This window comes from Dipodomys spectabilis, unplaced genomic scaffold, assembly GCF_019054845.1.
Source record: "Dipodomys spectabilis isolate Male_0828 unplaced genomic scaffold, ASM1905484v1 ptg000141l, whole genome shotgun sequence".
NCBI classification, from domain to species: Eukaryota; Metazoa; Chordata; class Mammalia; order Rodentia; family Heteromyidae; genus Dipodomys; species Dipodomys spectabilis.
In genome coordinates, this window is record NW_024870818.1 from 10773371 (window position 1) to 10799757 (window position 26387).

General features: G+C 40.5%; 1 protein-coding gene across 1 annotated transcript in view; it reads right to left on the minus strand.

Moving 5' to 3' along the window:
• Sptbn1 (spectrin beta, non-erythrocytic 1) overlaps positions 1–26387 on the minus strand; it is a 186514-nt gene that overhangs the window by 119554 nt on the left and 40573 nt on the right. Inside the window, exon 2 of the mRNA XM_042691168.1 lies at positions 17987–18181. Coding sequence (XP_042547102.1) covers positions 17987–18134 — 148 coding nt within the window. The 5' untranslated portion in view covers positions 18135–18181. The remainder of the gene's footprint in view (positions 1–17986; positions 18182–26387) is intronic.

Sequence of the window (26387 nt, forward strand, 5' to 3'; positions counted from 1 at the left end):
TTAAGGAGGATGGGTCCCAGTGTACAGAAATGGAATAGAGAGAAAGTCATGTCCTCAAACAAGTACATGATGAGGATGTCATTCTCCATGCTCAAGGTGCTGAGGTATCACAGGCTAAGCAATACATGTCCATGCTCATCCCTTCCCTCTTGTCCCTCTGCTCTAACCACATTGTCCAGTGCCCTACCACCTGTCTAGGGCTTTACATGTCTCTGCTCTTGGAGCTCCCTTTTCTTCTCCTTCAGTAATCCATCAATCCTTCAAGACAGCACAAAAACCTTCTCTCCTCCAAGAAGTCTTCCCAGATTATCCCAGCTGGCATCACTGCTCATTCTCAGAAACCCTACACCAACCAGTCCATCAGCCTGCCTCACCTGGCACTTACACACTGTCTTACAGTATTGCTTACCCCTTGTTGTGCACCAGTCTTATCTGTTTAATTAAAATAATGGAAGCACACCAGTTACAGACTCAAGAGAAGTAAAATAGACTCCATTTTCAGTTTTGGACACTGGCTATGTAACCATGAGCCAGTGCCTTGGCTTCCCCAACAAAATATGTCTCAAGTCCTTTGGGTAGAATGTCCTTGGAAACACATCATGAGCTAGTTTTCCTTGGAAATACACCATGAGCTAGTTTAGACAGATTCAAGTCTCTAAAATCCTCTGCCCCTATCTCCTAGCACAGCATCTGAGAAACAGTGTAGCCATTTCAGAGCCTGAACACTGATCACAGCAAAGACTCTCTGTAGATAGGTGGCCCCACATGGTGAGCTGAAGAGCCTATTTAGCCTTATGTAAACCTCCCCACACCCCCCAGACTGTCCTTTGTATTTAGAAGATGACAGCTACAACTCTCAACAGGTGTCAAAAGTGCCCTTTCAAACTCATGTATCTAAGTCAACCATCGCATTTATAGACAAGAAAGAAGCATGAAAAAGAACATGTGCCCAGAGGTACAAAGTTACTGGCATACCAGAGATCTGAAAGTAGGTTTTCTGAATCATGGCTACCTCTTTGATTTCTAGGGCAAATCTCAAAGTGTAGGGAGCTAAGGACAAAGAAGTGGCCTGCAAGGCTGGGCGGAGGTGGCTCATATCTATAAACCTAGCTACTCAGGAGGCTAAGATCTGAGGACTGCAGCTCAAAGCTAGCCTGGGTAGGAAAGTCTGTTAGACTCTAATCTCCCATGAACCATCAAAAGCCAGAAATAGAGCAGTGACGCAAGTGGTACAGCCTTAGGCGAAAAAGCCAATCAAGAGCATGAGGTCCTGAGTTCAAGCTTCAGTACCACCAGCAGAATAAGCAACAACAACAAAACCTGGCCTGCTGTTCTCATACCTATGTCAGTGACATGGTTCCAGGGATCAAAATTCCAGAAGTTGCCAGGCACTGGTAGCTCATGCCTATAATCCTAGCGGCTCAGGAGGCTGAGATCTGAGGATCACAGTTCAAAGCCAGCTGGGGCAGGAAACTGCCTGAGACTCTAATCTCTAACAAACTACTCAAAAAAAGCTGGAAGTAGCACTGTGGCTCACGCTCACCCTGAATAATAGAAACTCAGGAACAGGGCCTAGATCTGGCAAACAAACAAACAAACAAACAAAAACCTACAAAATTCCAGAACTTGATTCTAATCACCTCTCCCACATTCCTTCCACCGTCTAACACCGTGGGAGAGCCAAAAGGCCTATAGGAAGTGGCAGAAGATCAAAATCTTTCCATGTTCTCTGATGCCCAACTTGTGCCAACCCAGAGAGATGCAAAGCCCAGACTGTGATACTATCAGCTCCCATCTCATTGTCCTGGAGTAGCACAGAACACCAGCCATACTAGCAGCCCCAAAACACTTCGCTGTCCAAAGATGATTCATTCCATGTTCTTCATTGACTTTTCCTTCGTTATTTTTACAATGTCTAGTAGAACAGCCTCTCAGAAAACATTTAAAACAATATATTTGGCAAATGGATCCATTCATTACAACTAGAATTCTAATGACAGGTAGGAATAAAGTGAAAAAAGAGAGGGAATTGAGGTCTTTGTAATGGCTTTGACCTTTGACCACCTATATCCCCTGTCTACATACTCATTTTCATCCTTTCTATCACTCTTGAAATCAGTTAGCAACTACCCAGAAAAACAACTTGGGACCATTGTGGTGCCTTTTTCTTTCCTGTATGTTATCTTAATAACTTTATAAAAGCTTTAGAGTAAAGGCTATAGAGAAATTGGAATCTTTGTGTACTATCAGTGGGAATGTAAAATCATGGAGCTGTGGAATGGATGCTCTCCAGAATATTAAAAATTAGGACACCATATGATTCAACAACCCCACTTCTGGGAAATAAAGCAGGATTTCAAAAAGAAACTCTACACACCCCTGTTCACTGTTCAAAGGAGCAAAGAGGTAAAAGGCTGTCCCAGTATTCATTAATGTATAAAGAAATTGGGATAATTATCAACAATGGAATATTATCAGCCTTAAAAAAAAATAAGAAGGAAACCCAGTCACTTGCTTCAACACTGATGAACCCTGAGGATTATTTTTACTAAGCCAGTCCAAAAAAACAAAAAGGAAAATATACAGCAGGCAATGGAGGCTCATGCTTATAATCCTATGTATTGAGGAGGCTGAGATCTGATAACCACAGTTCAAAGCCAGGCCAAGAAAAAAAAGTCTGTGAGACTCTTATTTCCAATTAACCAACAGCAAACCAGAAGTGGAGCTATGGCTTAAAGTAGTAGAGCACTAACCTTGAGCAAAAAGAGTTCAGAGACAGCCTCCAGGCCCTGAGTTCAAGCCCCATAACTGACAAAAACTTTTTTTAAAAGAAGTAAATATTGTTGTTTCTAGTTCCAGTTAGTACCTAAAGTCATCAAGCTCATGGAAACAAAGTAGAATAGCAGTTGCTGGAAACTAGGAGTAGGAGAAATAGGGAGTAATTGTTTAATGAGTATGGAGTTTCAGTTTTGCACAATAAAAAGGTTGTAGATATCCACTGTACAACAGTATAAATACAGTTAACACTACAGGACTATACACTTAAAAATAGTTAAGATGGTAATATTTATACTATTTTTTTCCTTAACCATAATTAAAAAATGCATTACTAGGCACTGTTGACTCATACCTGGCTTACACCTGTCGTTCAAATAGGAGGCTGGGATCTGAGGGTCACAATTCCAATTCAGCCCAGGCAGAAAAGTCTGTGAAACTCTTATCTCCAATTAAACATCAAAAGGCACCAGCCTTGAATGAAAAAACTAAGGGACAGAAACCACACCCTGAGTTCAAGCCCTAGTACTGACACAAAAAGGAATGAGTAAATGACTGAATGATGAAAGCTTTAGTAAGACAGAGGAAAAATGCAGTATGGGCAAGGAAGACAGCTCCACAGCCACATGTTCTGAGTCTGTGATTCTGGAGTTCAAACGGAGTGGTCCAAGCAGTAACAACCAACGTAGTGATCCTCCAAGTCTTCTCTTCCATCTTTAAGAAATTAGAACTTACCTGGGAATCCTGCCAACTCTCCTTTTTTTGTAACAAAACGCTTCATAAATTAGTTATTGTCCCCAAGCTCACACTTGCTTGTGGGTGGTGCAACCTCAACCCATCATAGTTGCTGCCAGTGCCAGGCTTGTGATCTCTACTTCAGGCCAACCTTCATGAAATTGTTCAAAACATTTTTCACTCAGCATCTTGGAAGCTGATTATCCAAAACATGTCGGTAAGGTTTTGTGGCTCAAATGGTAGAGCACCCAATCAGCAAATGTGAGGCCCTGAGTTCAAATCTCACTACTGCCAAAATATAAACATGCAAACACACAGACGTACAAAGCATTGAGAAAACTAATGGTATTTTAATCATAGTATCAGGTATGCTTACGATTACACAATTTCAGGGCACATGTGCATTGACAAGAATGTATACAATACATGTGTATGCACAGGATCACCTTGGCAGGTGTTAGACCAATTTTTCTTACGCTGAAGGTTTTGTGACAACCTCAATTCTCACCTATCCTGAAATATCAAGACTTGCCCAACCAGCTAAAGAATAGCAATATACAATACCTGTCAATCTGGGCATGTACATAGCTTGCTGTTAAAGATAATTTTAGGCTATTTAAGGTTCATGAAGCTATTGACCAAGGTTCTTACTGATGAAAAAAAGAATGTATGTGTCTGCCTGTTAAAGATTATGGAAAGACAAATAGCAAAACCTATTACACAGGAAAGAAGTCTGTAATTGGAAGTGATTATAATCAAAGTTGCACTAATTGTTGTTAATTACACTCCACAGGAGCCTACATTTCTGACTCATCAACATAAAACATTAGCAAAAACTTAAGACTGGGACTTGAGTTGGAATCATAGGGCAGTTGTTATTTCCTGGAGAAGAACAAAGGTTGCTATCATCTCTATACTAACACACCATGTACATCTCACTATGTACACAGAAACCACCCGGAAAAGAGGACAAAACTCACACCTCAGTAACAAGACAACGTCAACTTGCTAACTCCTTCCGATACATTTTATATTATCAGATATGTTTTTCCCCAGTTCTGAGGACTAAAGACAGGGCCTTGTAAATACTCTATTACTGAGATACAACCCTAGCCCTCCATATCTTCTAAGACAAGTCATACTGCTATGTTTTGTTAGTATGCTATCTAGGATAAATGTTTGATTCTTTTTTTTTTTGGCCAGACCTGGGTCTTAAACTCTGGGCCTGGGGCTCTGTTCCTGAGCCTCTCTGTGCTCAAGGCTAGTGCTCTACCACTTGAGCCACAGTGCCACTTCTAGCTTTTTCTGAGTAGTTTATTGGAGGTAAGAGTCTCATGGACTTTCCTGCCCAGGCTAGCTTCAAACCATGATCCTCAGATCTCAGTCTCTTGAGTAGCTAGGATTATAGGCATGAGCCACTGACACTCAGCTTGATTCTTTCAAATAACAGATTATTTATGACCCCTTTTAAATTGACCACTTTTGTCTTGTACTTAACAATCAGGAACATAAAATATTCTGTAAAGCAGCCGATTCTCAGCTCTCGGTCTTTCTGTTAATACAGGTAACGTTTGACTCCTTGGCAAAGGTTTTTATTTTTTCTTGGAATTTGAATTCAAGGCCTGGGATCCTTAGCTCTTTCATGCAAGGCTATTGCTCTGTCACTTGAGCCCCAACTCGACTTTTGGCTTTTTGGTGGTTAACTAGACAAAAGAGTTTCATAGACTTTCTTGTCCCAGCTGGCTTCAAATCATATAATCCTCACATCTTGGCCTCTTAAGTAGCTAAGATTACAAAGCCACCGCCAGTGCCTCACTAGGATTTTTTTTTTTTTTTTTTAATTTTGGGGCCAGTCCTGGAGTTTGAATCAGCCTGGACACTATGCTTGAGCCTTTTTGTTCAAGGCTAGCACTCTACCACTTGAGCCATAGCTCTACTTCCAGCTTTTTGGTGGTTAGTTGGAGGTAAGACTTCCTGCTTGGGCTGGAATGAACTGCAATCTTCATATCTAAGCCTCCTTAGTTGCTATGATTTATAGGTGTAAGCCACTGGCACCCAGTGGTTGGGAAAGGTTTTTAATAAGCTCCATCACCACAAACATTACAAGTAAGATATTCAAGTTATCTAGTCTTACACATAATTCTCTATAATGAAGTAATTGTAGGAAGAGGTATAAGGTTCTTTTTTTATCTTCCATGAATTAAAGGGTATTTGGAAATCTACAAATACTTAATGTAAAGGAAGGCAATTTCCAAGAGGGCTGGAAAGGGACAGTCAAAGGCATCAGAGGTTTTCAGTTAGTGCCTATGAAGCCAGAGCCTCTGATTTATATGACCACTAACACAGGCTGAAGCAAATGACAGCCTGATTCAGAATACTCTTAGATTGAAACCTGTAAAATGGGAAATCACACCCCTCAAACACTGCACTAACATAGTAATATATACAATGTTCTCTACGATGAAAGTAATACACAAATTTCAAGTATTATAAGGAAATCTAATAATCGTTCTTCTTTATTATCCCCCATGTCAAACTACAGCTGTCTCAACAAAGAAGCAGAGCACTAAAGCCAAATAACCCCACAAAGGACCAGCCCTTTCCAGGAAGAGCCAGCCAGCCTGGGAGGAGGCAGCCCACTTGACCAGGAATTTTCTACATTGGCATGCAGCCTCCCTCCAATGGGGCTCATTCATTTGGTTGGGAGGTTGGGGGTAGAGGAGGAAAAGTCAATTTATCAAAAAGTTTTAAAGCATTTTTATTGCATCCTGAATCATTTTCTCAATAAAGCTGGGATTATGCAGGATTTTAATGTGTACTGAGTGCAAATCTAAAACAGAGAAAGAGAATAGAGAAGACACAAATGTGAATCCCATATTAATTTTTATAATTCAAAAACAATCATTTTCAGTGCTTTTCTGGCCTCCAGGGAGAAAGACTGAAAGTCACAAATACCTTCTGCACACCACAGCAAACCAAGCCACAGGTCACCAGCGTCTTTGGACCATCCACACATGTGTCCTTTGAATGTTCCTGTTTTCCCACCACCACCTCTAATCTTCTCATTGGACATTAATGTAGTATCTTCAATATGGAAGGTCCAGGTTGGTGATGGTGATCCTGCACTCCAAAGATTTCTTTTTATGGGGCTGGGAAAGTGGCTCAGCAGTAGAGGGCTTGCCTTGCATGCATGAGGCCCTGGGTTCGATTCCTCACTACATAAGCAGAAAAGGCTGGAAGTGGTGCTGTGGCTCCAGTGGTAGAGCGCTAGCCTTGAGCTGAAGAGCTGAGGGACAGTGCCCAGGCCCAGAGTTCAGGCCCCATGACGAGCAAAAATAAAAATAAATTCTTTTTATAATGAAATGTTACAATTAACTCCTTCCAGAGGGAGGCACCCTGCACAATATTCTGAGTTCTCATAACAATCTCATAAAACACTGTTCCCATTCTATTGGAACAACTTGCCTATCATTCCCAGGCAGAAAGAAGCAGAGAAGGGATCCAATGTAGGACCCGGCATAGGCTTCTGTGGCCATTCTTGAGTTCTGCATCAGCCCTGTGCTGAATAGTCCTAGATGCATGAATCCAAAGGCAGGAAGCTTCAGATCTTCTAGCCCTTAAGGAGATTGCTAAAGTGCACGGAGACAGTCAGACTTAAAGAGCCTCAGGGGCCTTATAGTTTCTGAAGGTTAGACAAGTATAGACAAATGTGGCCCGAGGAAAATAGAATTCTAAAACTGGAAGCCATATAGTACAGCCTCCCCACCACACTCCAATCAAACAGTGGTCTGCTTTGCAGATTTGTGATCAAACCCACCAATACAATCCTCTTTGCCCCAAGCATCTGACATACAAAGACTTTATAGAACCTTAACCAAAATCCTTGTCTTTGACCCATTCTTATCTCTTCTACAACCTGTGGGAGAGCAAGTCCTGGGGAGCCAAATTCAACAGTCTGAGTTCTTCTCTCAAGCCCTGACAACAACCCCTCCCCCATTTTCCCAAATGCCTCTTTCCTCTCATCTAATTATTACCTTCCAACAAGAAGTCCCTGAAACCCTAAGGCCTGAGGACACCTGAGCACAGGAATCTAGGGGGAACAGGTGTCCTATTATACTAAGTCAGCTCTGGGCCAGCATCTCTACACTACATGTTGAAGTAAAAATTTTCTATTTGAAAATAAATGTTCTGAGCTGAGTTGTGCAAACCAGTTAGTAAAACAACTCCTTGGCATGGCATTCAAGGCTTCCTTGTCCACTTCAGCCTCCTCAGCATGTGGCTCCCGTTAGCTTGGTCTGCTGAAATTCCCTTCCATCTACTAATATAGCCATTCTGTGAAAATAGATCATTTCCTCTGTTGCTGACCAGAAAGAATGGTTTACATTTAATCACCTATCTTTGTTTCTTTTTCGTTGGTTTTATATTTTTCCATATTTTTAATGGGGGGTTTCATTTTAGGGGGTTTCATTCTATGTCCATAGACATATACAATGTACCTTGATCAGACTCAAACCCTTATTACCTTCCCCTTATGAAATCTGTCCAAAATCTCAACAAGCTTTACTGTTCCATTTTTACACATGTGCAGAAAGCATTTTCCCCCATTTATCCTCCCCCACCCCTAGAATTCACACACTAGACATTTTATTTAATTTTTTTTGGGGGTCCAGTCATGGGGCCTGAACTCTGGGCCTGGGTGCTGTCCCTCAGCCCTTCAGCTCAAGGCTAGCGCTCTACCACTTAAGCCACAGCACCACTTCCAGCTTTTTTCTTTTTGCTTATGTGGTGCTGAGGAATCGAACCCAGGGCCTCATGCATGCAAGGTAAGCGCTCTACCACTGAGCCACCTTCCCAGCCCACACTAGACATTTTATAGTCCTGTCATTCATTCATTCATGTTTTATTTATTTCATTTCTATTCCTGTCCATTCATTCATTCATTCATATCCTGTCACTTTTAACAGTATGTTAATTTTCAAAGAGACATAACCACAGCATTCCACACATGCATATGCAGTATTTTAATGAAAATAGCCCCTCCCCACTTACTCTTGCTTTTCCTATGTCCACTGCCACTCTATTATTCAGTAGTTTTTAGTGAATTCCATCTTCATTCACAGATGCGATGCATTTCCATATTGTTCTCTCTCTCATGGTCTCTTTTCCTCTCCTTTCCCTGTAATCCCTCAAACAATCCCACAATTACAGGTATGTTCTATGTGTGTGTGTGATCCTGCATAGATAGATAGATAGACAGAAAGATAGATAGATAGATAGAGATAGACAGATACACGTTTACATGTAAAAATGTGGATGCTGCACAAATTTGTATATCCTCCTTGCTAATCTTCTCTGCTGTGTTGTTCCAATCTTAGCTTATGTGCTGCTAAAATGAGCATTTCTTTTTGATTTTTGCAACAGGTAGCCTAGGCTGTCCTCAAAGTCACAAGTCTATCTTGACCTCTTGAATGCTGTAATGTTTTTTACAGGTATGTATCATCACACCTAACCTTTCTCTGTCTTTCTAACACCAATCACAATGTCTAACACACAATAAATGATCAATAAATATTTTTTCACCCATTTATGAATAATGACCAAAACAAAAAAAAAAACCAGTCACAATTCACCCTCATATGTCTAATTTTGTAAAGCTTACAAATAGAGACCACTTTGTTGTACTGGAAGATATTCCTGTTAGAACATGGCATTCCGTACGATTAATAACAAATGGCCAGGTACTAGTAGTGGCTTACACTGGTAATCCTAACTACTCAGGAGACCAAGATATGAGAATAATGGTTATGAGGATCATGGTTCAAAGTCAGCCCTGGAAGGAAGTCTGTGAGACTCTAATCTCTAATTAACCAGCAAAAAAGCCAGAAGTGGAGCTGTGGCTCAACTAGTACAGGATTAGCATTGAGCAAAAAAAATAAAATACAAAAGAACAAATTCAGGGACAGTGCCCAGGCCCCTGAGTTCAAACCAAGCCCCTCCCCCCTCTCTCTTTCACACACACACACAAATTAAATTAATAAAATTAGTTGAACATTATTGTCATTTTAAAAAGTTGAATAGAGGCTAAGCACTAGTAGCTCACACCTGTAATCCTAACTACTCAGGAGGCTGAGATCAGAGGATCACAGTTCAAAGCCAACCCAGACAGGAAAGTCCATGAGACTTATCTCAATTAACCATCAGAAAACCAAAAGTAGCACTGTGACTCAAAGTAGTAGAGTTCAAGCCCCATGACTCATGCAACACACACACACACACAAAGACAACTTTAGTGCATTTCATCAAATTAACTAAACATTACATTATGAAATTTAAATATGTAGGAGTATACACAAATATATCCAAATAAATATAATTATGTATGTGTGAAATTACTAATGTAAGATCACTTCTAATTAAAAATGTGGTCACATAATAAAGAATCTCATTAAAAATGTGGTTTTCACTTTTTTCTATTTCTTTCAAAATCACAAGTTGGTTATAGATTAAATCATCACAACTACTCTGCATTCCTTCATTCAGTTTTTTAAAAATATAGAGAATCAGCTTCCATAGTAAAGTTCAGCTCGGACAACAGTTGTGCTCAATGTGCCAATTAAGATGGCCCCCTGAATGTGCCAGAGTTCAAAAGCCAACCCACATGTGGGCATTCCTGAAGATTACAGCTGATTAAATGCACAAAGAAAGCTGCACAAGCACACCTGTTCATTCTGTGTTGGGGGTTTTAGGTGTCACATCAGTATCAGATGCATCCTCCTCAAGCCCTTCCTCCTCTGCATCCTGTATTTCTCAGGCAGTCTTGAATACCTCTACATTATTTACAAGCATCCCCACTAACACTGGCCTTCCTTCAAATGCTTAGAGACAATGAGTGCAATTCCATGGATGGTGTGTTTAGGGCCTCAGCAGAAGTTGGAAGCACACAATAATCCTTGGCAGAGTAACCAGCTCTGGGAATAAAATTGTATGTGCTAACAAGAGACATATAAAGGGTAAAATAGTTGGGTATGTAAAGTTACTGCTAACAAGAGACATATAAAGGGTAAAATAGTTGAGTATGTAAACTTACTGCTAACAAGAGACATATAAAGGGTAAAAGAGTTGAGTATGTAAAGTTACTTCAAAATTATACATAAACCAACCCATGAGATTATCAAACATATCAAACAAAAGGGTAAATATTGGCTATTGGGTATTACTGGACAAATGACATTGTTAGTGTCATGGATATTAAGATGTTCTGGTTGGCAGTCACAGGAAAAAAAAGGCTAACTTATACATGAGTTAAAATAAGCACTCTGCTCTGCTTATCTAGAAGGCAGATGAATGGCCTTGGCTAGTATAGCAAAATGGAGGCACTCTTACTGTAAATACCACTCTAACACCCCACTCCCTGCATTGCCTTGGCCACTGGACTTATCAAATACCATACACATCCTCCATAAAGCACCTTTTCTCAGGAAATATGGAAGCTAAAGAGGTAAAGATGGAAAAGGTACAAAAATACCATTGTGACCTAAAGAAGGAAAAGACAAAGGACTCTGTAGCCTTAGCTCATATGACTAAAACAGATAAGGGTAAGACTTGCAGTACCAAAGGAGGCATACGCCATAAAGACAGCTTTGTGTGAAGGATAACTAGTCTACTGCATACACATCATTACAGTGCCCCCAACTTCAAAGTGCAGTTCTGCCAAATTGACTCTGTCATGGGTAGGCCAGACACTGAAAGAATGAAAAATCTGAGGCAAACACTTTTGGTGTTTGCAGACCTGCTTCTGTTTTTACCTTAAAAAAAAAAAAGGTAGACCAGGTACTGGTGACTCATACACCTGTAATCCTAGAAGGGTCATTGGTTGGAGCCAGCCTAGGCAGACAAATATGAGAGACTCTTATTTCCAATTAATCACCAAAAAAAATGGAAGTGGAACTGTGGTTCAAGTGGTAGAGCACCAACTTTAAGCAAAAAAGGTGAGTGAGAGCACTAGGCCCTGAGTACTGGCCAAACAAAACACAAACAAGAAAGAAAAGGGAAGAGGCTTAACCAACACATACTTGTTTTTCACAACTCTAGGGAGTATAAGTCAGAGTCTAGCATGATTGGCCTCATGGTGAAAGCCCTCCTCCTGGTTTCTTGGTGAAGGCCTCTTAGTGTATTCTCTCACACTTGGAACAAAGGCCATCTCTGTGTTCCTTGGATAAGGAAGGGCGCTAGTCTTACTCTGAGGTCTCCTCTCAAAGCTTCACCTCTTATTAACTCCAGCATTTTGGGGGCTAGGATTTCAATATAGATATGTGAAGGGAAATATGTATATTCTATACTTGTCTTCAATTGTGTACATGACTAGATATCCCAAAAGACATGCGCTAAACATTTAAAAGAAATTATCTGCCGAGAGTAAGATGGGTTTAGGAAAGAAAGAATCCATTGTCTATTGCTGAAGTGCTTGGGTTTTTGCTTTCTTTTCAATGAGCGCACTGTAATGTATGATATACAATACACTATTTCACAATGCATTTTAATGTAAAATTCTTAAACACATAAAATGGTCAGATAAATATCACAAACATTCTCTAAATGGTAAGAACTCATTCTAAGCATATGTGAGTTTTTCCTAACTACTCAAGACTTACTCAGGTAATGCTGAAAGAAACAGCTATTGTTACTGGATTCCAGGAAGTGACTAACTGGCAGAGGGAGAGAATATGGATTTACCCGCCCTGAGTACACACATGAAAATAATAATGCACAGGGAATAAGACAGAGAATAATGAGGGCCAAAGAAGTTTTCCAAAGAGAAAAGGTCAGTGTACGCAGCACAGACCAAATAGTTTGCTAATGGGACTAGGGCTCAGATTAGAAAGTGAAGAAGAATGCATGGGTTTCCTTAAGAATTACAGGGTGATCCAGGCATGCTGAGAGGGGAGCCCCACATCTCCCTGACTTCAGTCCAGCTGTTTCTTAATATGCCTGCAGGGACAATCTTGTAACTAATGAAGCAACTTCACATACATGTTCAAGATACTGAAGGAGGATGAAGAAATTTAAACCTGTATGGCAAAATTCTTATCAGCCTCACCCAGTAATATATACTCAGAACTCAATTATGTCACTATTTTAGAGTTCTGGAAATTCACAGGCTAAAATTCAAAGCTAAGCAAATTCCCTTGAGCATAAAGTAATAAGATTACCGGGGAGACAGGGACTGTGGAAATGGATGTGGTTACTAGGCAAAGGATGAACAGGCTAAGGTTCAGAAAGCATTGAGATAACACTTTTCATATAATGCTACTGTATTCACTGCTTGCTTCATGTAAATTGTCTTTTCTCCCCCAAAATTGGATACATGTAAGAAACAGGCTAATGTAGTACTTGTAACACTCTAGCTGAAAAACCTGGAATAGCATGCTAGTATTGGGCACTGGTTCTACTCTTAAAAACAGGTTGGTCTCTGAGGCCTCAAAGAAGAAACCCACAAAATTACCACATACATTAGTAAAATATTAACTTAGGTGCAAACTAAAACTTAGGAGACATATTCTAACCAACTGAAATTCTGTTTCTCTTTTTAAGTTATTTTTTCCATGATTGGAAAGGAAGTTGTCCAGTACTGGTTCCATTCTTTTCCTTTCATCTTTCTTCATTCAGGCATCTGTTTCTCCTTTCTTTTTTCTTTTTGTGACAGACACAGTTTCACTATGCAGTTCAGGCTGGTGTAGTGTTCACTAAATAACCTAGGCTGGTCTCCCACTCAAAAATCCATCTGCCTCAGCTTCCAGTAGGACTACAGGTGTATGTAACCATATCTGGCTTGGTTCCTTACTTTAAAAAGGAAGTATTTAAGGCTAGGGCATGGCTTAAATGGTAGAATGTTTGCCTAGCAAGCACAAGATCCTGAGTTCAAAACCCAGCATCTCAGATGGATGGATAGATAGAAATTTGTCGTGTGAATGTGAATATTCAGTTTTCCATTTTGTAAAATGTCTATCAGTCAAGAACATCAATTTTCTGATCGACTGTTATGAACACCTATTATTTACTGTCATGTTCCTAGCACCCAGCCACTTTTGGAGGAAACAGCTCTACGTGGTTAGATGGGAGCTGCTTTGTTCTGACATCCCTCCACACTCTACGTCACAATTCACTGGCCCGGATGCAGCCACTTGACCAAAGCCTAGTAAATTATTGCCTCAGTCCCAACTACTGGCCATCTTTCCACTGGAAAGAGAAAGATGGTGAAAGTGAAGGGTCAGGCAGTGAAGCCCAGGAGCCCAGGATGGCAGCCATGGCTCCTGCCATTTGGACAACCACGTCTAGAGACAGAGACATTAGTCCAGGCACTCCTCACACTTAGCGCTCCTTACTCACGCAAAATGCTCCACCCAGTCTCTTTCCAGTCCTCTATCATGCTCTAATTCCTCGCAAGATAAGTCTGACATCCCCCTGATCTCTAGCCGTATGCACTTTGAGCTGTAGATGGATAGACAGCACTGAGGTAGACAAGTGGCAAAAGAACTAAACTACAGAAGTTAAATGAAAGCAACAAACATGACCACCTGAGACACCCAGCATCCACCAGTAGGCTTTCTAATGACCACAGTACTCTTAGGTCTATAGTATTACATAGATCTGCCATCTGTTCCTAAGCAGTCATCAAATCAAAGCCACAATTTCTGGTGCTGGTTGTAAGTATTATGCCCACCTTTGGTCCTCAGCTCCACCCAGACCTGAGCCCCTCCCTACCCTGGAGTTCCCCACATACATCTGGCCCTTCCCTATCATAGCCCAGACCCACCTGAACTCCCATCTACCTCACCTCTACCTCTCAGACCCTGCTTCCTCCTAGATAGTGGAGGCTGCCATTCGTTCTCTGGGCAAATATGCTCCTCTAATAAACCTTGTAATAATCTTCCTCCTGTGCCTGCCTGCCTCTGCGTGGTCCCCTGGGATGGATGTGATGGATGCTTTCACTGGTAGTTTTTATAGTCTTGGCTGCTCTTTCTCACTAATCCACCATTCCTTATATAAGCAGGCAGAGGGAGAAATCATACATGCCACAACATGGAAGAGCCTTGAAAATAATTTTCTAAGTGAAAGAAACTAGTCACAAAAGGCCACATATTGTATAATTCCATTTATATAAAATTGTAGGTTAATGTTGACAAAGATACACAATTTTTTCCCCCTATCTCCTTGCTCCTGAGAAAAGTTCAGAATAGACAAATCTCAGTCAAAAGGTGGATTAATGATTACCTGGGGCTGTAAGGAAAGGAAAATGGGAAGCTAAGGCTCAATGTGTATGGGATTTCATTCGGGAGTCATAAAAATGTTCTGGAATTAGATAATGGCAAATGCTGTATAGTTCTGGATGCTCTTTTTTTGTTGTTGTTGTTGGTCATGGGGCTTGAACTCTGGGTCTGGGCACTGTCCCTCAGCTCTCCAGCTCAAGGCAAGCGCTCTACCACTTGAACTACAGCACCACTTCTGGTTTTCTAGTGGTTAATTGGAGATAAGAGTCTCATGGACTTTCCTGCCAGGGCTGGCTCTGAACCACAATTCTCAGAATTCAGCCTCCTGAGTAGCTAGGATTACAGGCGTGAGCCACCGGCACCCAGCTGGATGCTCTTAAATAACTGAATTGGGTTTTCTGAAAGGAAAAATAATTGTGTGATAAAAGAGAAAGGAAGCAATAGGGAGGGAGGATTAAGGGAAAGTGAGCCTAAGGAAACTGAGGAAAGAGAAGCCAGTTCTGGAATAGCAAGGACCAAGATGGAAACTGGCTGGGGAAAAGAGCTGGGTGTGTAGTTAAGAGGCTTAATCCAGGAAACCGTGGCAGCATGGCAGCATATCTTCTGGTTCTCTTGAGCCGGATCACTCGCCTCAGCTACCAAGATTTCAGCCAACATTGAAAGGAAAAAACAGAATTTAAGGTGGAATCCAAGAATGGGATCCAAGCTGGGTACAAAAACAAGGAAGAAACTGGGTCTACAAGATATAGGAGGGAAGGTAAGAAAATAAAAAAATAAACAAACAAACAGAAAAGAGTCTTGCATTGATTCCCATAGTCACAAAAGTACAAAAGTCAAGGTCCACATGTAATGGTCTAAACAGACTTCCTCTTCACCAGTTTTCATGAACCTCCTGGGGAAGAAATGTTATTTCAGATTTGGATTGTCAGAAAAGATGGTGGGGGTATTTACTAGGTGCTTTAGAAAACAGCCTCAACAGTGGATAAGAAAATAAGGTGCAGCTATTAAGTCTTCATTAATCCAGAAAGATTACATTGTACCTCATAAACATGCACAATTCTTGTATCAGTTAAATACAAAGTATATATATATATTTTTTTCAAATTCTTTATTGTGATTAAGTATATAGATATATTTAACCATGAGGCTTAAAAGTCCATGCTAACACCCAAGAAGCTGTTTTCTTTCCCTTGGGCATAAATGTGCTCCATCTGAAGAGAGAGAGGTGTGGATGCTAGAAAGGAAAGGCCTAGTTTGGTATGATGAATGCGTGAGTTTGTGGATGGCCTATCATCTTGTGTAGCCCAGGAGCAGATTTTTGTGGTCATGGGATAGTCCCTGAAGATAGTCCCTGCAGCCTGGCCTCTTCAGATTTGCTGTGGTTGCAACTGAATCAGTCACTACAAGGCTCATGGCCTAGTCTCTTTCTTCCCAGTTCTAAGACTATTCCAAGTTACTAGACTCCACCTCTTAAAATGACTAGGTTTGGCAGATGCTGATGACTCCTTCCTGCTTGTAACTCTAGCTACTCCAGAGCCTAAAATCTGAGGATGATGGTTCAAAGCCAGCCCAGGAATAAAAGTACCAATCAATCTACTAGCACAGGATCTATGATTTCCTGAAGTTTCATGGTAATGAATGAACTAGGAAATAAAAAAAAAACTGGTTCTGGAGTCAATGACTATATGATTAATCATCCATTTAGACAAGCTCAAGAAATATCTTTAAATCACTACTACATAAGAGACAAATTATCTTAAGGTAGTTGAATACTTTTCCTATGGTATGTAATTGGTATATCTCTAACACTGATTCCCTTCTTCTTCCTTCCTATTATATTATAAATTTTCTATCCAAATGTTTTGGGAAGTATTGGCAAAACTGTCCCAATAGAGAGGTACATCTTCTTTACATGAAGCCCACTAGTGCATCCTATTCTCCAGCCCAAGTCATGATTAATCAAGCCCAGTGAGATAGAGCTCAGGACCATGGGAATACAGAGTTGTTCTTTCCATGGACTGTCCCAAAAATGTAGGATTTCTAGGATTTATGGCAGCCATCTTGGAACTACAAGATAGAGCCTGCTTGTGAATAGAGCCTATACTAGGAAAAAAAAAAAAAGCAAAAAGTGGAGAGAAAGAAACAAGTCCTTTACTTCAATAAATTTTCTTTGTTACTTAAGCCACTTTGGATTTTCTTTTTGCTTAAAAATGGTACATGTTTCATAATTAGATTCTATTATAAAGAAAAAAAGTAACATATTTTCATAACCAACAGTAAATGTACCTGATCAAGTCATAATTTTTAATATAATCAAAGACATTATTAAGAGGGGGAAAATAAAAAAACATAAACAATTCTCTTACTCACAATTTCCTCTGAAATCTCAAATTACAAGGTAGAAGCTTGAATACATTATTTTGACTTGCTTTACATATACTTGGTACTGTTGAGTTTTCTGAGTGATGGATTATTTTCCAGCTTTCCAGGGCAATTTTAGTTTAACATACTCTCTAGCCTAACCAGAATCAATATCAAAGTATATTCTAGCAACAAAGGATGAGGAATCATACAACAAGGTCATATTCCTCCCAATGTTGATAAAGCAATGGCAGACTTACATTGCAGTATTAAATATGCTCTTACCATATTAGTTTTTCACATCTGAAGTCCCTGACTAGGACACTGACAAACCTTACACAGCTCAAGTACTTAATATATCACATATTAAATATATACAGGTTAGCTTGGATGTTTTGTGTATATATTCTTCAATATTTTGAACTATGTGTCAAAAAAAAAAGGTAGTCGCTGGTGGCTCACACCCATGGTCCTAGTTACTCAGGAGGCACAGATATGAAGACTGAGATTCAAAGCCATCACAGGTAAAAAAATCCATGCAACACTTATCTCCAATTACCCACCAAAAAGCCAGAAATGGAGAAGTGGCTCAATGGTAAAGCTTACAATATTAGCACAGTTCTTTCTAAAGTACTCTAAAACCCCACTCTTTTCTGAATTATTTTGGCCATTGAGATTGACAGCTCTCCAACAAAACTTGCTTATAATATGGTAAGCTTGCTCTCATGGGACATCTTTAAATAGAGGTAAGATGACATAACAGAAACAGTTGTAATAGAAACAAAGTAGATGTCTTTTTAAATGACCACAGAGCATCCTGGGCCCCAGTGACAGGCAAGGAGACTCACCTGCCAGAGCCTTGATGCGGGACCGTTCGAAGAGCCGTGCAGAGCTATTCTCATTGTCCCAGTCATCCACATCCCAGCGGTTGTTCACATCGCTGTACTGCTGTTGGATCTCAATGTTGTCGTAATCTGTGGCTACTGTAGTTGTCATCTTGGTCTGTCTCAGCTACTCCTCCACATCAGCTCTTTCTTAGAAGTCTATGAGGAAGAAAAGGGAAAACATTTAGTGTGTCAAATACATAGATTCCCCACACAACCCCATAGGTTAAAGGTAATAAGAAAGAAGAACAATTAGGGCTTATCCACAACAAGTCTTTGGAATTTAAAGCTGGTTTTAAACTTTAGCGCTGCTTCCTATCAGGTATGTGATGTTGGCCAAGCTACGCAGGATCTAAGCCTTAGTTTCCCCAGCCATGAGAAGATAATTTACAGGATGTTGAAAGGATTTATGAGATGATAGATGCCCAACAAATGGTTCTTCATCACTCTTAAAAAAGTTTAAACTGAAAGCTTAAAAGTTTTGTCCAAGCTGCATCAACACTACTTGGGTCTTCTGAATGAACTTGTTTATTTTCATTGGTTTACACCACAAGAATCTTTCAGCTTCTCATTCATCTAATGTTACAGAAGACATTCAACAAACCATTCTTCCTGTATACCTCGCTCACCCATTAGAAAAAAAATGTCTAGGGGCTGGGAAGCTGGCTCAGTGGTAGAGCGCTTGCCTTGCATGCATGAGGCCCTGGGTTCCATTCTTCAGCACCAAATAAGCAAAAAGCAAAAAGCCAGAAGTGGCACTGTAGCTCAAGTGGTAGAGCATTAGCCTTGAGCTGAAGAGCTGAGGGACAGCGCCCAGGCCCAGAGTTCAGGTCCCACGACCGGACCTCCCCTTCCCGCCCCCCCCAAAAAAAGAAAGAAAAAAAATGCCTAGCCGGGAGCCGGTGGCTCATGCCTATAATCCTAGCTACTCAGGAGGCTGAGATCTGAGGATCACAGTTCAAAGTCAGCCTGGGCAGGAAAGTCCTTGAAACTCTTATCTCCAATAAACCACCAGAAAACCGGAAGTGGCGCTGTAGCTCAAGTGGTAGAGTGCTAGCCTTGAGCTGAAGAGCTGAGGGACAGCGCTCAGGCTCAGAGTTCATGGTCCACAACCCAAAAAAAAAAAAAAAAAAGAAGAAGAAGAAGAAGAAAAAATGCCTAAGATTAAGATACAAATAAGTGGCACCGCTTATTTATAAGTGGTGGTGCATAGATGTCTGCAATTATTTTCAATTATCATGAATTCATGTGCAACGCCCTAACATTGACTCCTGAGGAACCTACCAAGAGTCAGTGTTTTCCTGTGAACATAAGGACCCGTGCTTCAACTCTTTGCCCACTGCTGTCTTCACTTTACTACCTTACCCTTGGGGAGAGATGCAATGTTTAGCTGCGCATGTAGCTTCTCCCTTCAATACAGCTCTTATTCACTCAATGAACCCAAACATTCTGAAGACTTATTTCATGCTCAGAAATGTTCCAGATACAGTGAGCCCTCATCAAACAGAAAAAAACTTTTAATGGAAGTAAAATTCCCACTACCGACAACCAACTTAACAATACAAAAGAATTTTAACAACTATATAAGCAGTATACTTACGGAATTTCATAAAAACAAAATTACAGAAAACTAAATAAATATATTCTACTGAATGGGACCAGGAGGGAGAATGCGTTGTTACGTGTATGTATGATTAGTCCCAAATTCTGAAAGTACAGAAAATTAGATTTAATCCAACTCAAGGTGAAACTCAAGCACAATGTACCTTCCCAAATAAGTTGGCTATTTGGTGCCACCTACTGACCAAAAATAACAAGCCATACTTTGGCCTCCAGTGCAGCTAATAATACCAGTCTGTGTTCCAGCTCCCCTCTTCATACCATTGCTCTGGAATAACCCAACCTTCATCCTTTCTCTATCCCTACCTGTGATTGAATGTCTTCTCACTACTGACTTCCCCAGTCACCAATTACTTTCCGTAAGTTTCTCAATGAACAAGCGTTCACCCTTTGTTTCATCTTAACTGATGCACAATAACTATAAAATACAGTGTACAGTATGATATATATGTAGAGAATTTAAGCACATTTTCCAAGTGGGCTTATAATTATTGATCTTCTTTAAAAATGATTGTTCTTCAACGTGGTGAGTGAGAATATAAAGTACCTCTAGTTCATATACAGAAGAAACACTGATGCTATACATTACCTTTTGTGTGTGGTATGTATTCTAGTCCTGGGGCTTGAACTCAGGGTCTGGGTGCCATCCCTGAGCTTTTCTAATCAAGGCTAGTACTCTACCACTTGAGCCATAGTTCCACTTCCAGCTTTTTGGCAGTTAACTGGAGGTAAGAGTCTCCTAGGTTTTCCTGCCCCAGTGGCTTCAAACTGATCCTCAGATCTCAGTCTCCTGAATAGCTAGAATCATAGGCATGCGCCTCTAGCACCTGGCCTCATTACTATTTTTATTCAGTTGTTGCACTCATGAGCTTAGAATTTGGACATCAAGAATTTTCTCTTCCATATCCTCCATCTATCCAAAACCATTCATCGAAATTAGGTTCTCAGTTTTTCTGATTTTCAGGGCACTTTTTCAAGGCTCTCTTTCTCTCCACCCTACCAGGGCTACCATGAAAAGGTGCTTCTAGCACTCAATGGCAGGGAGAGAGAGTGACCTACAAGTGAAGACTAGTCAGGAAACGAGGGAAGAGTTCACTGAATGGGGATCTCAGATGTCAGCAGGCCACACACATCATGACCTCAACCCTCTTCAGTAGCCATGAGAACCACTGACATCACACCTAGAGGAATTCCCAGGAGGTCATCTAAAACAGGTTACATTTTCCCAAGGTACTATCAATCACACCTCCCCAGAGCCCGTGAGGTAATCTGTACTTCTGAAATGGCTGTGGAAAGACGAGTACCACAGAAGGGCGGAAAGCTTAGTCATCCTGGAATTCTGCCAGTTCTGCCATGGAGAGGACTGTGTATGAATGGCACAAGACAGGACACTCTCCCTTCAGAGAGACAGCACCTCTCCTAGCAAGGGCCACAGAAGCAGGTCATTACACAGCCTCAGCGTGAGAAAAAAATCATACTATCCTAGATGTGACATGGGTAATATCCAAGCCAAGTTCTTTGTAAGTAGGTTTTAAGAAGGTATTAAATGTCTATCTTCCTTCCTTATTCATTTCTACTGTGTGTGAACACATAAAAATAAGGAGTATGTTTCTGCTCAGATCATTCCCCTTATGAATTGCATGAATTGGAATTTTCTTTATGTCGGTTGTGAGGCTTGAACTCTGGGCCTGAATGCTGTCCCTCAGCTCTTCAGCTCAAGGCTAGCGCTCTACCACTTGAGCTACAGCGCCACTTCCGGTTTTCTGGTGGTTTATTGGAGATAAGAGTTTCACAGACTTTTCTGCCTGGGTTGGCTTTGAACGGCAATCCTCAGATCTCAGCCTCCTGAGTAGCTAGGCTTACAGGCATGAGCCACCGGCGCCTGGCTTGAACTGGAATTTTCCAAGAGATAGAAATTCTCAATTCTTTATCAATTCTTTCTCAATAAGCAGACACCAATTTTATTTCTTCAAACCAGTGGATCAAGACAGAAATGGATAAGGAAACTATTATCCTAGACATACAAGGCAAAGAGATTCCTGGAAATGGAAGAGTAGCTCAAGTGGTAAGAGTATCAGCCTCAGGTGGAAAAGCTGTTTTTTTTTAAAAAAGGCAAAAATGTTCCTGTAACTACAAAATGCCCATGTGAGGTTTTAGAAATTTTCTGTTTATTTATTATGTTACTGCCCAAGGTGCTACATTTATTTTCTGCCACACAGGCACAGCTAAATCCACAGGTATTTTATTTGTTTGAACAAGAGTTCATCCCCAAGTGTCTTTCCAGCGCCCTCTCCTGTCACTGTACAGAATCTCCCTGGGTGACCACACTTCCCTGTCTGACTCCTACCCTACGCTGACAACTACTTCCTAGGCAGTGGACATTCTGCTCTCAACAGAGCCACATTTAAAAAACAGACTGCTAGTGAACATGAACACATCCTTAATAAGAAGCGTCTTCATACATTAGGAAAATTTAGCTTTCCTTTTTAATGCAGGCTTTGTCCATGGTAAGTATTATTATCATTTCTTATCTAAACCTAGGCAACAAACAGAGCAACAAATAGAATTTTCATTAGCATAACACACATTGAGCACACACAGATGCACAAGCACACACTTTTTAATATTCCCTCTTAAGAGCTGACACAAATTTAAATAAAATGAAGAATGTGGCCGACGTTTACTAGTCCTTTATCAGAAGGAAAACCAGATGCTAACAATTACTTTGGCAGAATTCACAGACCTAAATGTTCTGTAAACACTGAAAAACCCTCCTACCTTACTTATAAAAAGACCTGCACAAGAATATCCTGGACGCTAAACTGTGCTATCTTCTTTTAAAAAAAAAAGAAAGAAAGAAAAATAAGTTCTGATCAAAACTTTGAAAGGCACCGGTTCTGGGTGGCAGACATGGGTGGGTTTTGACTCAACCTTCTCAACTATGCAGTTGCCAAAAAGCAGGAGAGTTGATCCCTGCTCCCCATGCACCTGTGAAAGCATTCTGTACACCATGAGTGAGGCCCCTGTGCTGAATCCCCCTGCTTACCTCCCGTCACTGAGTCTCAAGGAGCTGGTGCTCCCCAAGAACCCCAAACTGCCATTCAACCCATTCAGAGTTCTCTGTGCACACACAACACACATGAAAAGTCCCACATGGTACACAAAGCACTTCAAGAAGCCAGAACCATCAACATATAATGTCCTTCATTCAATCCACTTTGAAAACCATCATGTTTGCTTGCAGTTTTGCAGAAACACAGAAACCACTAGTATAAAAAAGTATGAAATCACTGTACACCACAGCCCCAAATCAGAGTATGGGACCATTTTCAGAAGAAGTGGTTCTCAGAGACTTATTTAAGGAAGTCTTGTTAATAAAATGGTGGCTAAGCTGGGTGCCAATGGCTCACACAGCCTCACAGGAGGCTAAGATATGAAGAACCAAGATTTGAAGCTAGCCAGGGAAGAAAAGTCCCTGAGACTCTATCTCCAATTAACCAGCAAAAAGCTGAGCTGAAGGTGTGGCTCAAGTGGAAGAACACTGCCCAAGCAAGCATGGGTCCCTGAGTTCAAACCACAAAACCATAAAAAAGGGAGGGGGGATCTAGAGGAAAGGAAGACTTATTCTACAGATGTATTCACTTTTTTTTCTATGTTATTTATCAATTACCAAGTATGATTAACAGATTTTCCTTCTACTTTTCTGAGTATACATAATTATTATTTTATCTTCCTCATCAAGTTATTAGCATTATGAAATATTTATCCCTATTAATACACAAATTCTATTTGGGTTGATAGTTGTATTTGCCTCGTATGCATGTTTCCATCTCAATTATTTCAAACCTTCTAGAGAGTCAAAGAACTAGATCAAGTCATACAGCTCTATCTTTATTGTAATACTTTAGCACTTTGAATTCAGAGCCATAAGAACATAATCTAATCTTCAAAATGGACAGCTGCAGAGTCTAAACTCTAACACAACTAACACTGATTTAACAGCTCATTTTATATTGGTTAGTGTTTTTGGTCCCCACCTTTTGAGGTAGCTACTATTGTTACCCCTATTTCTCTAATCAAAGACTGAATTAATGAAAAGACTAACATTTTGTCAATGATGGCTAAAAAAAGAATGAAGAAGGCCAGAAGGATCTAAACCAAGTGTGAGTGACTTCAAAACCCGAGCTTTCAATGCTCAGTTCGGCCTTCCACTGGAGGTAAAAACCCTTGTTAGTGATTAGAAAAATATCTAAAGGTCTCAAGGCTCTGAACTAAATGATGAGACTCATTGGATGAACCTTATTAAAGTCTACTTACTGCCTTGTACACAGCTCCCCCAGCCAGTTCTCCTAGCAAGTACCTCTAGAAAAGAGATGACATGGATCCCAAAGGGCTGAAAATCCATCTTGGGAGTAGATGGAAAAAACTTCCTTCTTATATATAGATACTCACTGTATCTATAGTATAAAAATGCCATGGGTAGACACTCAGGAGAAAATAAGTCAAGACTTCTGGTGGGGTTGAGAATTTTCAAAAAGGCCAGAAGACACTAGCCACCCTAAAGAGAAAATTCATCTCCTTTAAGTAAATGAAGATAACAAAGAAAGCCACAGAAGGCAGGAAGATGAAGGGCATGTTGCTTTATGCCAAAGAATTAGAATTTCACATACTATGTGAGTCCCATTCAATCATGTCTCTGATGTAAAACCTGCAATGGGCTACTACTCCTCTCCAACACTGAAGTGAGCACCGTGCAGAACCTCTGCAGGGCTGGTTGTCTTCTCTGTGCAACAGTCAGAGAATAAAATGCCCATTATAAGCCCTCATTGCCCACATTCAACGCTAACACTTTCCTAAAGCCACTGGCAAGTGGAGTATATAGCTTTAGAGGTCACAAAGTATGAATATAAACCTTGTTTTTGAAACTGGGCAAACTCAGCTAGACTCTCTTCTTCCTTATTAGAGATTTTTTTTTTTTTTTTGGTCACTAGCAGGGCTTGAACTCAAGGCTTCGGCCCTGTCTCTGAGGTTTTTTTTTTGCTCAAGTTAGCACTCTACCTCTTTGAGCAACAGCTCCACTTCTAGTTTTCAATTGGTTAATTGGAGATAAGAGTCTTGAACTGCAATCCTCAGCCTTCTGAATAGCTAGGATTACAGGCATGAGCCATCAGTGCCTGGTTTGAAATTAATTATATTAGAAGACATCACTAGCAGGAAATACACTGACTACAGTTACTAATTATAAAGCAGTCTACCAAAAAGATCTTGTTGCCTAGTGTGGGTGCCTAACTACCGTAAACCTAGCTACTCAGGAGGCTAACATCTGAGGATCTCAGTTTGCAGACAGCCTGGGCAGGAAAATCTAGGACACTCTTATTATCTTCAATTACCTACAAAAAAGCTAGAAGTGGAAGTATAGCTCAAGTGGTAAAGCATCAGCCTTGAGTAAAAGGACCAAGGGACAGTGCCCCAGATCTTAGTTCAAGTTCTGGTGCGAATATGCACATACACATACACATATGCACACACACACACAAAAGAAAAAAAAAAGATCTGGTCATCATGGTTTATGAACTTCTCCTTATAGTGTATGGCTATAACACATATCTACAACAAGGAGGAATACAGTATGTGCAGAGGTAGTATTACCCCAACCTCTTCCATTATGTAGGATACACACTATGTAAGGGAATTTTGAAAGCGTAAGTAGATTTATGATTTGAGTTACTTATGCCAAAGAAAAATCTTGATAGGGCTGGGAAGGTGGCTCAGTGGTGGAGCGCTTGCCTTGCATGCCTGAGGCCCTGGGTTCGATTCCTCAGCACCACATAAACAAAAAGAAAAAAGTCGGAAGTGGCACTGTGGCTCAAGTGGTAGAGCGCTAGCCTTGAGCTGAAGAGCTGAGGGACAGTGCCCAGGCCCAGAGTTCAGGCCCCACGACCGGACCCAAAAAAAAAAAAAAGAAAAAAGAAAAATCTTGATATACTATATATTGTTCTCATTTACTCTTTGTGTATTAATTTTAAACAAAGTACCTTATTCCTTTCTTCAGCCTTTATATGATACTGCTTAAATTCTAAATATAACATTATATGTCCTAACCTAAAGTCATCTATACCCTCCAAGTGGATAGCAGGAGAAAGATTAGCCTTACCAATGCTCAGTTATAAGCTTCTAAAGTTACAAAATATGAACCAAACTAAAATTGTCAAAAAAAATTCCCACAAAATACATTCCAATCTTCATACATTAACAGTTAAAGCCCCCCACAGCTCTTCTTCTTTTTTTGTCAGTTGTGGGGCTTGAACTCTGGAGCCTGGGCGCTGTCCCTCAGCTCTTCAGCTCAAGGCTAGCACTCTACCACTTGAGCCACAGCACCACTTTTGGTCTTCTGATTTTTTTTGGAGATAAGAGTCTCACAGACTTTCCTGCTCAGGTTGGCTTTGAACTGCGATCCTCAGATCTCAGTTTCCTGAGTATCTAGGATTATAGGCATGAGCCACAGGCACCTGACACAGCTCATTTTCTGTTTCATGTATACAGGAGTAATTAAAACTGAAATCCTTCACTAACCACACCAGTTTTATGGGCCAATGTGGGGTTTTGAAGCAATTAAATAATTGCGTCAATCTTACATTTACTTCCAGTTTTAAATGACATCAGGGCATAGTTCTCATGACACTCCTACCAAAACACCAACTCTGAATTCCAGTGAGTTTGACATTTCACTGCCTGTTTGTTGTGA